The sequence below is a fragment of the Xyrauchen texanus genome, chromosome 46 (assembly GCF_025860055.1).
Source record: "Xyrauchen texanus isolate HMW12.3.18 chromosome 46, RBS_HiC_50CHRs, whole genome shotgun sequence".
Lineage (NCBI taxonomy): Eukaryota > Metazoa > Chordata > Actinopteri > Cypriniformes > Catostomidae > Xyrauchen > Xyrauchen texanus.
Genome location: NC_068321.1, coordinates 4519462 through 4534446, shown reverse-complemented (window position 1 = coordinate 4534446; position 14985 = coordinate 4519462). Strand labels below are relative to the sequence as shown.

At 39.5% G+C, this 14985-nt stretch overlaps 1 protein-coding gene across 2 annotated transcripts in view; it reads left to right on the top strand.

Moving 5' to 3' along the window:
• LOC127638236 (WW domain-containing oxidoreductase-like) overlaps positions 1 to 14985 on the top strand; it is a 401462-nt gene that overhangs the window by 125558 nt on the left and 260919 nt on the right. For both annotated transcript variants that reach the window (XM_052119676.1, XM_052119675.1), the window contains 2 exons: positions 6936 to 7121; positions 12140 to 12404. In XM_052119676.1, coding sequence (XP_051975636.1) covers positions 6936 to 7121; positions 12140 to 12404 — 451 coding nt within the window. The remainder of the gene's footprint in view (positions 1 to 6935; positions 7122 to 12139; positions 12405 to 14985) is intronic.

Below are 14985 nucleotides of genomic sequence, written 5' to 3'. Positions count from 1 at the left end.
CCATTAATCTGGTTCGATGCATCATTCCAATAACCAACAATCCAATGTTATTGATACAATGCTTAATATCGATATAGAATTTTTTAAAGATGTGACCTTTTAATTTGACATGAGAATTTGCTATTTAAAAGTACCATGGAGCAGTTCAACCATCATGTGAAGCATCTTGACAATGCCGACATTCTGAATAGCACTAATGAGGGAAAGAAAAATCACCCGGTGCCCAGTACTAGCATCAGTTATACGACTTTACACATCGACACATCAACACCTTTGTTTTCTGAGTGGTTGCTCATGCTTGGGTGTTATTGGATGTTGCTAGGGTCTTATCTGTTGGTTCCTATGGTGTTCTGGGTTGTTTCTTGGTGGTTGCTAGGGTGTTTTAGGTGGTTGCTAGGGCCTTTCTACTGGAGGGCTTTACTACATTGTTCGGAATGGTTACTATGCTGTTGCTTGGATGTTATTGGTTGTTGCTAGGGTCTTATCTGTTGGCTAATATGGTGTTGTAAGTGGTTTCTTGGTGGATGATAGGGTGTTTTGGGTGGTTGCTATGCAATTGCTAAGGTGATCTGGGCTATTCATATACTGTATGGTTTTAAGGGTATTCTGTTGGTTGCTAGGGTGTTCTGGATGATTGATATGTGGTTGCTTGCTAATGTGTTTTGAGCAGTTTTTTTGCTGTGCTATGCAGTTGTTAGACTATTCTGGATAGTTGCCAATTACAATATGGATTTTAGAGTGTACTTTGTTATTGGTTGTTGCTATGGTGTTAGCTGTTGGTTCCTATGGTGATCTGGGTGGTTTCGTGGTGGTTCTTGATCAATGATTTATAAACTGTAGGTTTTTTAGGATATTCTGTTGGTTTCTAGGGTGATCCTAGAATGATGCTAGGGTGTTCTGGGTGATTGATATGTATCTGCTTGCTGAGGAGTTCTGAGTAGATTTAGTGCATTGCTATGCAGTTGCTAGGTTGGTGGTTACTGTGGTGTTGCTAAGTAATGCTATATGGATTTAAGTGCATTGGTGTGCAGTTGCTAGAATGTAATGTGTGGTTGCCATGCGGTTGCTAAGGAATGCTAAGTCTGGGTTTTAGTGTATTTCTGTGCAGTCGCTAGGTTGCTACTGTTTTCTCATTGGGTGCTAGTGCATTGCTATGTAGTTGTTAGGGTGTTCTGGGTGATTTCTATGATTCAGGATGGTTGCCATGGCATTACTACTGTATACAGTTGTCAGGGTGTACTGGGTGGTTGCCACAAGATTACTAGGTGGTTACTATGGCTTTACTAAGTGGATGTTAGTATGCTATGGGTGGTTTCTATGTGGTTGATATTAAGTCTGGGGTTTTGTTCATTGCTGTGCAGTTGCTAGAGTGTGCTGGGTATTTTCTAGGTGGCTGCTAGTGCATTGCTATGCAGTTGTTGTGATGTTCTGTCTGGGTTATTTCTAGGGTTTTCTGGGTGGTTGCCAGGGCATCACTATACAGTTGATTGGGTGTACTGGGTGTTTGCTATGACATTACTAGGTGGTTGCTACGGATTTAATATGTGGTTGCTGTGGTGTTCTGGTTGGTTTCTATGTGATTGCAAAGGCATTCTGGGTTGTTGCTATGGTGTTACTAGGTGTTTCCTATGGTATTCTGGGTAGTTGCTATGGTGCTCTGATGGTTCCGAGGGTGTCACTAGAATGTTGCTTGGGTGTTTTGGGTGGTTGCTATGTGGTTGCTAAGGTGTTTGTGTAGCTTTTTGTATATTGCTAAGCAGTGGCTAGGGTGTTCTGAGGGTTGCAATAAGGTTACTAAGGCGTACTGAGTGGTTTTAATGTATTGCCATGCAGATGTTTGACTGTTCTGGGTGGTTTGCTGGGTGGTTACTGACTGACTCAAGATCCCACCCCAAACTCAGGTCCCCCATTTAAAATCTATGTTATTTGTTTGCTCTTTTGATCATCTGCCAGGCTGAAATTGTAAGTCTGATCTCTTAAAATTGTAATAACACACCACTACTCAACAAGCCACATGATTTGAGGACTCATTTATGTCTGTAGCACAAACGGCCCTTGACAAGTTACTCAAAAACATTTATTACTTAGGGTTTGATGTTTTTTCAAATAACTAACATCATATGAGCAATAGCGATGCTTGCCTTAGCAAACACCACCAATAATGCTGATGTTAATAATATTATTATTATATTATTATTATAATTGATGCATTATGAATTTGATGTCAAGATATTTTAGAAGGATCCCTTAAAGCTCTTCTAGTGTACAGGGTGTCAGTACCAGTGTGGCGTTCCTGGTTTCCTGGCGATACCGCAGTCTTCTTTTCTTGCGAAGCACCCATGGGATCTGTTATCTGCAGCTCACCAGCGATCACAGACATGTTCGTCTTCCATTACACGCTTTCAAGTGGCAACGTGAAAGTCATAAAGTTTAATGGCATTCTCTCGCAGGTACAATCACTCCCTCTTTTCAGTCCATGCTTCATTTAGTCCCACGGAGATCTTTGTGTGTGTGTGTGTGTGTGTGTGTGTGTGTGTGTGTGTGTGTGTGTGTGTGTGTAGAGTGCCAGGCGCTGTGATTGTGTCAGTCAGAGTAGGCGAGTAAATCTGTTTCCTCTGCTGATGTTCCATCGAGTTGTGTTCTCCAGTAGGGGGTGAACTTCTCTCTGGGGCCCTGGAGGTTCTTGGTGCCCTCTGGGCTATCCTGCACCGTGCTGAGCATTCATGTCTGCTTTATTGTGAGGGATGGAGTTTACCTTTATCTGAATGAACAAGAACTTAAAAGTCACTTTTTTAGAAATTTGGTTCATTTTCATTGCAATTTTTAGTTGGATAGGTCCTTAAAGAATTACAATTCCAGAAATGTTGAAAAAGAAAGTCCTATCTGTTTCATGCGGGCGGGTAAAATAATACTTGACCCACAGATTTGCTCACTTAATGTGAGGTATAATAATAATAATAATAATACACATACATGTACTTTGTGTTGCCACATTTATAATAAATGTCTGATGGTAAATTCCCCACAGAAGTACAAGTCATGATCAAAGTTTTCTTCAGTAAATAGTTTTAATGTCTATAAATTGTTTGCGTTGCCCAGTCTGAATCAGCAAGGTTCAGACTATCATTCTTACAGATTGGTTTAATAAATACAATGTTGCACTTCCTAATAAAGTTAACCGTTGATTTTTAAACTCAAAGTCATTTTTACTCACATTTGGTGCTTTGAAAAAAACACTGTTGGATAATCATCAGGAACATTGTAATGTATGAGAATGTGTTTATGTAACTTTGTTTAATGTGTTTTGTTCATGCCATGTCTAGTCTAGTCTAGTTAATGTCAAGTTTATGTCAAGTCCAGTTTTACTTCAAGTCAAGTTCATATTTATGTTTAGTTCACGTTTCTAGTTAGGATTTTTGGATTTCAAGTTTTGTTTTGTTGGAGTGGTGGTGGTGTAGTGGACTAAAGCACATAACTGTTAATCAGAAGGTCACTGGTTTGATCCCCATGGCCACCACCATTGTGTTCTTGAGCAAGGCACTTAACTCCAGGTTGCTCTGGGGGGGATTGTCCCTGTAATAAGTGCAATGTAAGTCGCTTTGGATAAAAGCATCTGCCAAATGCATAAATGTCAATGTAAATGTTTAATAAACTGCACTTGGGTTCGTCACGTCATCGTCATTGCTTATGCCAGCAACATCGTTACAGAATACTTGACCTAACGATGCCGCAGTTCGGCATCTGCGCCTACGTCAGGGGAATCATCCCCTGGAGGATTACGTTGACGACTTTTGTGCCCTGTCCTACCAGGTGAACTTTAATGAGGTTGCACTCAAAGACTGTTTCAAATTGGATTAAATGAGCCAATCTCATCTTTGATGCCTGGCAGTCGCAGTCCCCTCAATCTGGCTCAATATATCGACCTAGCACTGCAGATCATTGGTTCCACGTTCACTGTGGGGGAGGCGGATGCTGAGCCAGTATCCCACATCATGGTCCATGAGCCAGCGTCCCAAGTCATGGTCGACGAGCCCATGCCTGCCACGGCCGGCGAGCCAACGGCCACGCCTGCCATGGCCGACGAGCCCACGCCTTCCACGGCCGATGAGCCAACGACCATGCCTGCCACAGCCAATGAGCTGGTAGCTTCGTCTGTCCCAGAGCCTACGCTGCCAACTTCGGCCTCCCGGAGGAGGAGTAGAAGAAAGACTTTTGTTTCGAAGTCTCTGCCCATGTACATGACCACAGAGGTCGTTTCTAAGTCTCTGCCCATGTACACGACCACAGAGGTCGTTTCCAAGTCTCTGCCCATGTACACGACCACGGAGGTCGTTTCCAAGTCTCTGCCCATGTACAAGACCATGGAGGTCGCTTCCAAATCTCTGCCCATGTACAAGACCACGGAGGTCGTTTCCAAGTTTCTGCCCATGTACACTACCACGGAGGTCATTCCCGAGTCTCTCTCTATGCCCACGACCCCAGAGGTCATTCCTGTGACTCATTCCATGCCCACGACCACAGAGGTCGCTCCCAAGACTCTGCTCATGTTCACGACCACTGAGGTCTTTTCCCAGTCGTCCAGGACTCTTAGCCTCACACAGCCACGCCAGAGTCAGCTCCAGGCCATGTAACAGCCACGCCAGAGTCAGCTCCAGGCCATGTAACAGCCACACCAGAGTCAGCTCCTGGTCATGTTACAGCCACACCAGAGTCAGCTCCAGGCCATGTCATAGCCACGCCTCAGCTGCTCCATGCCTTGTCACAGCTACGCCTAGGCCTGCTCCATGCCATGTCACGGCTAGGCCTAGGCCTGCTCCATGGCATGTCACAGCCATACCTTGGCCTGCTCCATGCCATGTCACAGCCACGCCTGAGTCTCCTCCATGCCATGTCACGCCTCAGCCTGCTCCATGCCATGTCATGCTTCTGCCTGCTCCATTCCATGTCACATCCACGCCTCCGCCTGCTCCATGCCATGTTACAGCCACTCCTCAGCCTGCTCCATGCCATGTCACAGCTATGCCTCAGCCTGTTCCATGTCATGTCACAGCCAAGCCTCTGACTGCTCCATGCCATGTCACAGCCATGCCTCAGACTGCTCTATGCCATATCTCAGCCAAGCCCCAGACTGCTCCATGCAATGTCACAAGCAAGCCTCTGCTCCACGGTCCTGGCCCGCCTCTGCTCCATGATCCTGGCCCGCCTCTGCTCCACGGTCCTGGCCCGCCTTTGCTCCATGGTCCAGGCCCGCCTCTGCTCCATGGTCCAGGCCCACCTCTGCTCCACTGTCCAGGCCCTCTGCCGCTCCACGGTCCTGGCCCGCCCCTCGAGTCTCTCATAGCTCCACCCCCCACGGGCTCAGCCCTGATCCCATGCTCCATGCCCTGTCACGCCAGACCAGGCCTTACGCCTCAATACCCTACAGAACTACAGTCATGTTTAGTGTGTGTGTTCATGTTTTGGGGCGTCAGGAGCCGCCCCATATGTAATGTATGTGAATGTGTTTATGTAACTGTTGTTTTGTTCATGCCATGCCATGCCAAGTCTAGTCTAGTCTAGTCTGTCAAGTTTTTGTCAAGTCCAGTTTTAGTTCAAGTCAAGTTCATATTTATAGTTAGGGTTTTTGGATTTCCCATTTTGTTTAATGAACTGCACTTGGGTCGCCAGCAACATCGTTACAAACATGAAGTTCAAGTAAAAAGCCTTATGCTGCTTATTCATTGGTCTTCTAAATGTGAGTTGCATCTAGAACATGTGTTGTTCAATGTTGGTTAAGCACCTTGTGTTTCTAATGCATGTGTAACTGTGGCCTCTGCACGTTTCCCACGATGCCATGCATTTCCAATGATGCACACTACAGCACAGAACCTGAAGGCAAAAATGAAGTGTACTTTTTTAATGTCATTGAGAAGACTCATTAAAGCTGGGGCATAACAATTCCTCCATTAATTTTCCAGCAACCAGTTTTTAATTAATAGTGCAGGCAGTATTAAATATGGAGTACACAAATTGCCTGTGGGCTTCGTAATTAATTCTAATGGAAGAAATTAAAAATTGGTGGGGTGAATTCAGATTATTCTGCTGTATGGCTGTGGTTTTAGCACCATTGGAGCGACTCTGTCAAAGGAAAGATATTTCAGTCTGGACTTTCCTGAAATCTCTGCCCTTTCTCATGCTGAAGGATAGACGTCTGTCCAGATTGACTATAGAATACATTTTATTTGATGGTTATGTGTTTTGTGTTTTTTTTTTTGTGTATGTTTTGTTTTGTTTTTTATTCTTGCTTTGTTTTTGGTTTTTTGCTCAGTTTTGGGGGGTGGGGGGTTTGTTTTGGTTAGTTTTATGTTTAGTTTAGGTTAGTTTAGTTTTGTTTTGCACTATTATTTTATATGTCATATTATTTTTTATTAATTTGCACCTTTGTCATTTTACTTAATATTACTTTATATATTTCGTACAACGTCTCATTGAATGCAAACACTACAAACACCTTTGCATTACAAATGTACACGTTTTGTCAATAATAAAGCAAACTAACAACTGTGTTGTTTTATATGTATAATTCTATGTAATTCTCGGCTTGATTTAAACAAAATCCAATTACGTTAAATCACTGAATTCTTAGGCAAAAAAATCTAAATATCAATACTTGTATACACTTTTTTTCATTATAATTTCTTGTTTTTACACTTTAAGTAGTTCATATTGTTACGGAACATCCTTAAAATGCTTCAGTAAAGAATTGGACCATATATCATACATACTGACACATTTAACTGCCAATAAGCCAATATCAATATATTTTTGTTTCTTAATATCTTTTATAATTTACAATACATTTTTTGGAATTGAAACACTTATTTCCTTACATGTTTACTTCTGAAAGAGAATGTGATATTATCCCTTATTATTTCCTTCTCTCGCTTTCTGTAAAGACCGTTGCACATTCTGGTGTGTAATGCAGCAGTCTGCACACAACCCTGGACGCTGACAGAGGACGGGCTGGAATCCACCTTTCAGATCTGTCATCTGGGTCACTTCCACCTGGTTCAGCTACTGCAGGACGTCCTGTTGCGCTCCGCTCCTGCTCGAGCCGTGGTTGTCTCATCAGAGTCTCACAGGTGAGTTATTCAGATATTTCCCATCACCTCCAATACATAATCATAATCTTTTTTTAAGAGTGAATGTCATTGGAGAATGGAACACTGTCTCAATTTGCTCTCTCCAAACAGTAAAATCACTGATAACACTATCTTTCCACTGGTCTCAGTTACTCCTCCATTTAACTTTACAGTTTATTTAATTTTCCCCCTTTTTATTATATTCTTTTAATACACCTAATAATGTTCAATCTTTCAGTTTCACCTCCTTTAATAAGTGCCTTTTGAGCTCACCGCCTGACCTCTGACCCCAGAAGAGATTCTATTTCCCAAAGGCTTAAGCACGAGCTAAACCTTGACACGGCTGTACAAGCGACAAAATGCCAGTCTGAGAATGTAAAAAATGAACAAGGGGTTGGGGAAATTGAGTGTGCATCACCGTTTATCTGTGCAGTAGCACTGGGGCTTAAGTGACCATACAAATGGGTGCTGGCATTTGCCTCCAGACTCCAAACAAGACCACGACTGATAGCATGGACGCAGAACTCACCTCTGAAAGCTCAGAGATTCACGCTTTTATACTTCAGTCTTTTTAAAGCAGGATACTGCAGTCATTAAATACCAGTCTGACCTGACCTTTTCATACCTCTGCTCTCAAAATAGACTATTTCCACCCCAGAATGCTTCTATTGGGAAGGCCGTTTGGATTATCCCAGCTGTGAGATGATGATAACGTCAACACGTGTAAAGGGATAGTGTGGAGATGGATATACAGTATAACAGTTAAACTGATTCTGAAAGGGTTAGTTCACTCAAAAATGAAAATGTTGTCATCACAGGTCATTCCAAACCTCTATCACATTCTTTTTTAATTGAACACCTAGAGAAATAAGGAAGAGTGCACTGGTCACTCGTTTCCATGCAATGACAATGAACGGGACTGGAGTTTTAAAGCTTCTAAAAGCATCATAAAAGTTGTTTAAAGCCTTGGATGTTATACTTAAAATCTGTTTTGTTTTGCTTTGCTTTGTTTTAGCTTTACTTTGTTTTAGCTTTACTTTGTTTTGCTTTGTTTTGCTTTGCTTTGTTTTGCTTTGCTTTGTTTTGCTTTGCTTTGTTTTGCTTTACTTTGTTTTGCTTTGCTTTGTTTTGCTTTACTTTGTTTAGCTTTACTTTACTTTGTTTTGCTTTGTTTTCTTTTGTTTTGCTTTGTTTTGTTTAGCTTTACTTTGCTTTGATTTACTTTGCTTTGCTTTGTTTTGCTTTACTTTGTTTAGCTGTACTTTGTTTTGCTTTGTTTTCTTTTGTTTTTCTTTGTTTTGTTTAGCTTTACTTTGCTTTGATTTACTTTGCTTTGCTTTGTTTTTTGCTTTACTTTGTTTAGCTGTACTTTGTTTTGCTTTGTTTTACTTTTGCTTTGCTTTGTTTTGCTTTAGCTTTGCTTTGTTTTACTTTGCTTTGCTTTGTTTTACTTTGCTTTACTTTGTTTAGCTTTGCTTTGTTTTACTTTGCTTTACTTTGCTTTGTTTTGCTTCGCTTTGCTTTGTTTTACTTTGCTTTGCTTTGTTTTCCTTTTTTTTCTTTGGTTTGTTTTGCTTTGCTTTGCTTTGCTTTGTTTTGCTTTGCTTTGTTTTACTTTGCTTTGCTTTGTTTTGTTTTAACTTTGCTTTGCTTTACTTTGTTTAGCTTTGCTTTGTTTTACTTTGCTTTACTTTGCTTTGTTTTGCTTCGCTTTGCTTTGTTTTACTTTGCTTTACTTTGCTTTGTTTTACTTTGCTTTGCTTTGTTTTTCCTTTTTGTTCTTTGGTTTGTTTTGCTTTGCTTTGCTTTGCTTTGCTTTGTTTTGCTTTGCTTTGTTTTGCTTCTGCTTTGCTTTGTTTTACTTTGCTTTGTTTTACTTTTTTTTCTTTGGTTTGTTTTGCCTTGGTTTGTTTTGCTTTACTTTGCTTTGTTTAGCTTTGCTATGTTTTACTTTGCTTTGTTTTGTTTTCCTTTTTTTTCTTTGGTTTGTTTTGCTTTGCTTTGTTTAGCTTTGCTATGTTTTACTTTGCTTTGTTTTGCTTTGATTTGTTTTCCTTTTTTTTCTTTGGTTTGTTTTCCTTTGCTTTGTTTAGCTTTGCTATGTTTTACTTTGCTTTGTTTTGCTTTGCTTTGTTTTCCTTTTTTTGTTTGGTTTGTTTTGCTTTGGTTTGTTTTGCTTTTCTTTGCTTTGTTTAGCTTTGCTATGTTTTGTTTTCCTTGGTTTTGCTTGATTTTGTTTTCTTCTTTACTTTGCTTTGTTTTGCTTTGCTTTGCTTTGCTTTGCTTTGTTTTGCTTTGTTTTGATTTGCTTTGCTTTGTTTTGCTTTGTTTTGATTTGCTTTGTTGTGCTTTGCTTTGTTTTGCTTTGCTTTGTTTCGCTTTGTTTTGCTTTGCTTTGCTTTGATTTGCTTTGTTTTGCTTTGCTTTGATTTGCATTGTTTTGCTTTGCTTTGTTTTGCTTTGTTTTGTTTTGCTTTGTTGTGCTTTGCTTTGTTTTGCTTTGCTTTGTTTTGCTTTGTTTTTCTTTGTTTTGCTTTGCTTTGCTTTGTTTTGCTTTGCTTTGTTTTGCTTTGTTTTGTTTTGTTTTGCTTTGATTTGTTTTGCTTTGTGTTGCTTTGTTTTGTTTTGCTTTACTTTGTTTTGTTTTGCTTTACTTTTTAAAAAGCTTTAATATTAATTTAAATTATTAGCTTAATATAATTTAATGCGATTAGAAATTAATACACCATTGAATAATTATAAAGTGAGCACTTGATGGTATGCTTTAATAAGAGTTAAATGTTCTTTTGTCTAGCAATATGACACACAATATAGACATATTTGGTTTGCTAGTGTGCTTGTATTGAGCTTCAAGTAAAATACTGTATGTTCATGCCATCTTTTGGCATTATTTGAATGGTATTCACACTTATATTGGGAATTATTATTATTATTTAAAAAATAATTCTATTAGAATAGAAAATAAAGAGTTTTTAGATAAATATGTGATACCAAACGTTATTGGTTCTTGCAAGTTTGAATATGCGAATTGGAACAACATGACCGTGAGTAAATAATGACATAATAAAAATTGAGCTAAAATTACTCCTTTAATAAACAAGTTTCACACTCTCCCACAGTTCACACTTTTAGTATTATTGAGAAGAGCGCTACACCCAGGACAGAAGACGCCTGCAGATGTTGTTGTTTACCCAAGCAGAGATGTAACATGTCAAACAGCAACACAAGCCACACTGAGCTTGTCATAACAACGAATGTGATGTTTTGATTGGTTGTTATGTAAAGCACATAATTAAGAGGTAAATGTTGAATGTGATTGTGGGCGCAGATCCGCTCTCGGGGAGGGACAGTTCATTTCACTGCAGTTTCTTGGGACTGTTTACACAGAAACACACTCACAAGGACACACAGTGGAAATACAACAGCTTTTGTTCAGGGGCTTGTCAAACATCTGGCGTTTAACAGCTTAGTCAGAGCCAATTAAAGAACATCATGTTGTAGCTTTGATTTGCATGAAGCCAGGCCTGCACTGCCAAAGCTCATGCACTTCATTTCTCCATCGACTATTCCCGATTGTTAAACTCAGTTAACATGGTTGCCAGTTGTTTAATCAGACTTTAAATTCAACATGGAATAAAACTGACCCTATGAACTTAATAAATTCATGTTCCTGGTCTTATAGTGCACTATTCCAAAAATGTATTAAATAATAACTTGCTCCGCCTCTTTCAGCTGAAACTTTGTTTCATCTATGTGAAAACGTTTATCACATTGCCTGCAATAAAGATCTTTTCATTGCCTTGATTAACCATCAAGGGGATCTGTGTGATGATAATGATGCATGATGGTAATGACATTTCTCAATTTTTGGATTGCAAAAACAACAACAACAACAACAACAACAACAACAACAACAGTCTGTGTTACAGTGAGGCATTTACAATGAAAGTGAATGGGGACAATCCGTAAACATTAAAATAATAATAATAATTCCTTACATTTATATAGCACTTTTCTAGGCACTCAAAGCACTTTACATAGTATAGGGGGAATCTCCTCAACCTCCACCAGTGTGCAGCATCCACCCGGATGATGCGACGACAGCCATAGTGTGCCAGAACTCCCACCACACACCAGCTATTGGTGGAGAGGAGAGAGTAGAGTGATGTAGCCAATTCAGAGATGGAGATTATTAGGAGGCCATGATAGATAGGGGTCAATGGGGGGAATATGGCCAGGACACCGGGATTACACCCCTACTCTTTACAAGAAGTGTCAAGACCTCAATTTAACGTCTCATCCGAAAGACGGTGCTTTTTTACAGTATAGTATCCCCATCACTATACTGGGGCATTAGGACCCACACAGACCGTAAGGTGAGCACCTCCTGCTGGCCAACCTAATACCACTTCCAGCAGCAACCTTGGTTTTCCCCAAGAGATGGTTTTCTCCTATACAGGTAATGGCCAGGATCAACCAGGCAAGAGCTGCAGGGTGATATGGCTGCCGGTAAATTCTCAGGAAAATAGTAAATTGTGCTTTGCGCCACTTCATTTACATACAATACACGCACAGTTTGCACGCCTACACCCACAGTAGCGCAAACACTCCCACCCATGCCCATTTGCGCTTTACTCTGGCACGAAAAATGTCATCATTTACTCACCCTCAGGTTGCATAAAAGCACCATAAAGTCATCCATATCACTTGAGCACTAAATTTCAAGTCTTCAAAAGTCATACGGTAGATTTCTACGAGGAACAGACCTAAATGTAAGTCTTTTTTCTCTAGAACTCTTGCCCCATTCCAATGTGACATGCACGTGAGCACATCTCTGTTTACGCCAAATACAGAAAAGGTGGCAGAGAAGACGAAATTGTGCTCAAACTTCATTAGTCCTTGCTTGTATTTGTCACCGCAGCAAACCCTTCACGCCTTGAGAACTCCTGTCCTAATTGAAACACCCATATATTTCTGTGGTACCCCTCACTCGCTGAACCTGATCCTTGTTTGTGAAGGTTCACAGATCTGGTGGACTCTTGTGGGAAGGTGGATCTGAATCTTCTCTCACCGCCTCAGAAGGAGTACTGGTCCATGCTGGCCTACAATCGCGCCAAACTCTGCAACATCCTCTTCTCCAACGAGCTGCACCGCCGCATGTCACCCCACGGCGTCACCTGTAACGCAGTACACCCCGGAAATATGATGTATACCTCTATCCACCGCAGCTGGTGGCTCATGACCCTGCTCTTCACCTTTGCACAACCCTTCACCAAATCCATGGTAAGAACATGAGGTTGATTTTTTTCTCTGATGTTGTGTGTTTTTGAAATACAGTTTTGGAAAAGGAAAGTGAACTATAACTCTGGCCTCTTTGTTGAACTGCTGCCGTAACACTGCTCGTACAGCGCTGCATAAATCAGGCAGGCAGCACTTCCTGCAGGCAACACTCTGCTATTTTAGCCCGAAGAGGCAAGTCACATGCACTTTCAGAGACAAACTATAAATTCAACACTCTCATAAATCATAAAGTAAATGCCGTCTCGTACCTGCAGTCTTTAGTTCCGTTACTGATAAGCTTTATGCCACACAATGCATTTGAAGTATTCTTTGTTTTAATTCTGAAAGCTCTGAAGGCAGACTTTGATGTAGGGTTGAGTATATCAACTGAGCGCATCATTAGCTGATTATGCATTAAAGAGACAGGAAAGAATATGTCAAAGTTATGCACATGGCCCAGTCGTAAATCAAACACTCATGCAGCTGTCAGTCATATTTGATGCATATCTGTAAGGATCTGGGCATTCAGTTCGATTTTGGGATGTAACGCATTGAAAGTGTGCTGTTTGTTTTTGAACTGTGATTTGTTTGTTTTTAAGATTGTGTCTAGATTATTTCAATTTTTAATTATTATTTGTTTTGAAGGTGCACTCAGTAACTTTTCATCTTGCATCCTACAGTGACATCTAGTGGTGTGGATGCAGCATCATTTATAATCAATAGTTTTCAATTTCAGATGACATTGTAGAAATGTAGTATTCACAGTCAGTCATGATGACTTTAATCAATGAGTGAAAGTGTCAAATATCAAGGTAGTTATTGAGATTAAGCGAGTAGTATTCAGCTGGTCATGTGACTCTAACATGGCCGCCCCCATGTGTGGACCCTCTCCATGTAGAATAAAACATCTTTTATAAGGTTACTGATATGACTGCAGTTTTCCTCTCATGTGATTGCTAATAATTTCATTATGAAGTTTAAAAATTACTATTAATTTCTTTAGGAGTATTCTTTCTACACATCTGATGCAGTTTTATTTTATTGTTTTATTTTTTTACAAGAAATAAAATAAATAAAGACATTAAACTGAACTATATTTAAATGTACTGGTGCATTTTTTTTAATCGTAAGTCAGTATATAAATTTGAAAATGACAACATCACTGTCAGTTACAGTTGTAATGACAAATAGAATAAGACGACGATATGTTTTCAATTTTAATGTTACATTTCATGTAAAGTGTAAAATGTACATGTTTTTTTAGATCTTATTTATATATACATTTCTCAATTTCACTATTCATTTTCATATGCAAATAAGCTAATTTATGTTTTGCACTCTGCGTGTTGTAAAGTCTCACTGTGTGTGTTTTTCTGCATTGTGGCTGGTTTACATATTTTATTTGACCAAAAAAAAAAAAAAAGGTCTGTGTTTTAGTCTTTCCCATTCATTTCCTATGGTCAGTCAATTTTGACAGCAAAAAGCAATGATGTCACCTTTTTTTAACGACCACTTAGACTTATTGAAACAGGTCCAATGTTTTTGTGTGTTCAGATGGCGAGTGGAGGAAAAGTCACAGAGCTCCGATAAATTCAACCATTTTTACTTTATCTGAAAAAATTATTTCCGATTAAATGACCGAACGGAATAGGAAGGTTAAACAATGTGATTGCGTTACTTTGCATATAAATACACATTTATGTCTGTTATGGAGTTTAATATTATAGTTAAAAAGACAAAAACTTTTTAAAACTCAAAAAATCCTTTCACACATTAGGCTGATCTACACAACATTGTCAAATTTAAATGAATTTACCTTTCTATGAATTATGTTATACCTTTACTATGAAAACCTTACTTTAAATTTGATTTAGTCTTTAACTGTGTAACTAAACATTTGATAAAGTGTACTTATTATGTACGTTCGTGTTGTTGCATTGTACTTACATTTAAAGTACCTGCATTCAGTTGCATCTGTAGTTACACTGTTAACCTAACCCCAACCCTTTCCCTAAACCCTAATGTAAACCCTAAACCTCGAGCCCCCACATACTTCAATAGCAGCGAATGTTAATCTTGTAAGAATTGTACAGAATAACATGTAGTTAAATGTGAAGTACTTTGTAATGAATGTATTGTAATGTTATTACATAGTAGTTAAAGACAACAAGTATAAAGTGTGACTTTCTTTTTTTATATCATGAGATCACAGTAAAATCTGTGCTAATATTACAGTACCTTTATTTTTTCACAAATATGAATAACAGCTGAATAACCCAAATAACCCTAAATTCCAAGGAATCAATGTGCCTCCCTCTCTCTCTCTCTCTCTCTCTCTCTCTCTCTCTCTCTCTCTCTCTCTCTCTCTCTCTCTCTCTCTCTGCTCTCTCTCTCTCTCTGTCTCTCTCTTTCGCTCTCTCTCTCTCTCTCTCTCTCTCTCTCTCTCTCTCTCTCTCTCTCTCTCTCTCTCTCTCTCTCTCCCCTGAACCCTTTTACATAGTAGTGTACAGAACAGAAAACAGTGCTGTTATTTTATTTATTGGTTATTAGGGTATGAAGATGGTATCGTTTTAATTGCTTGCAG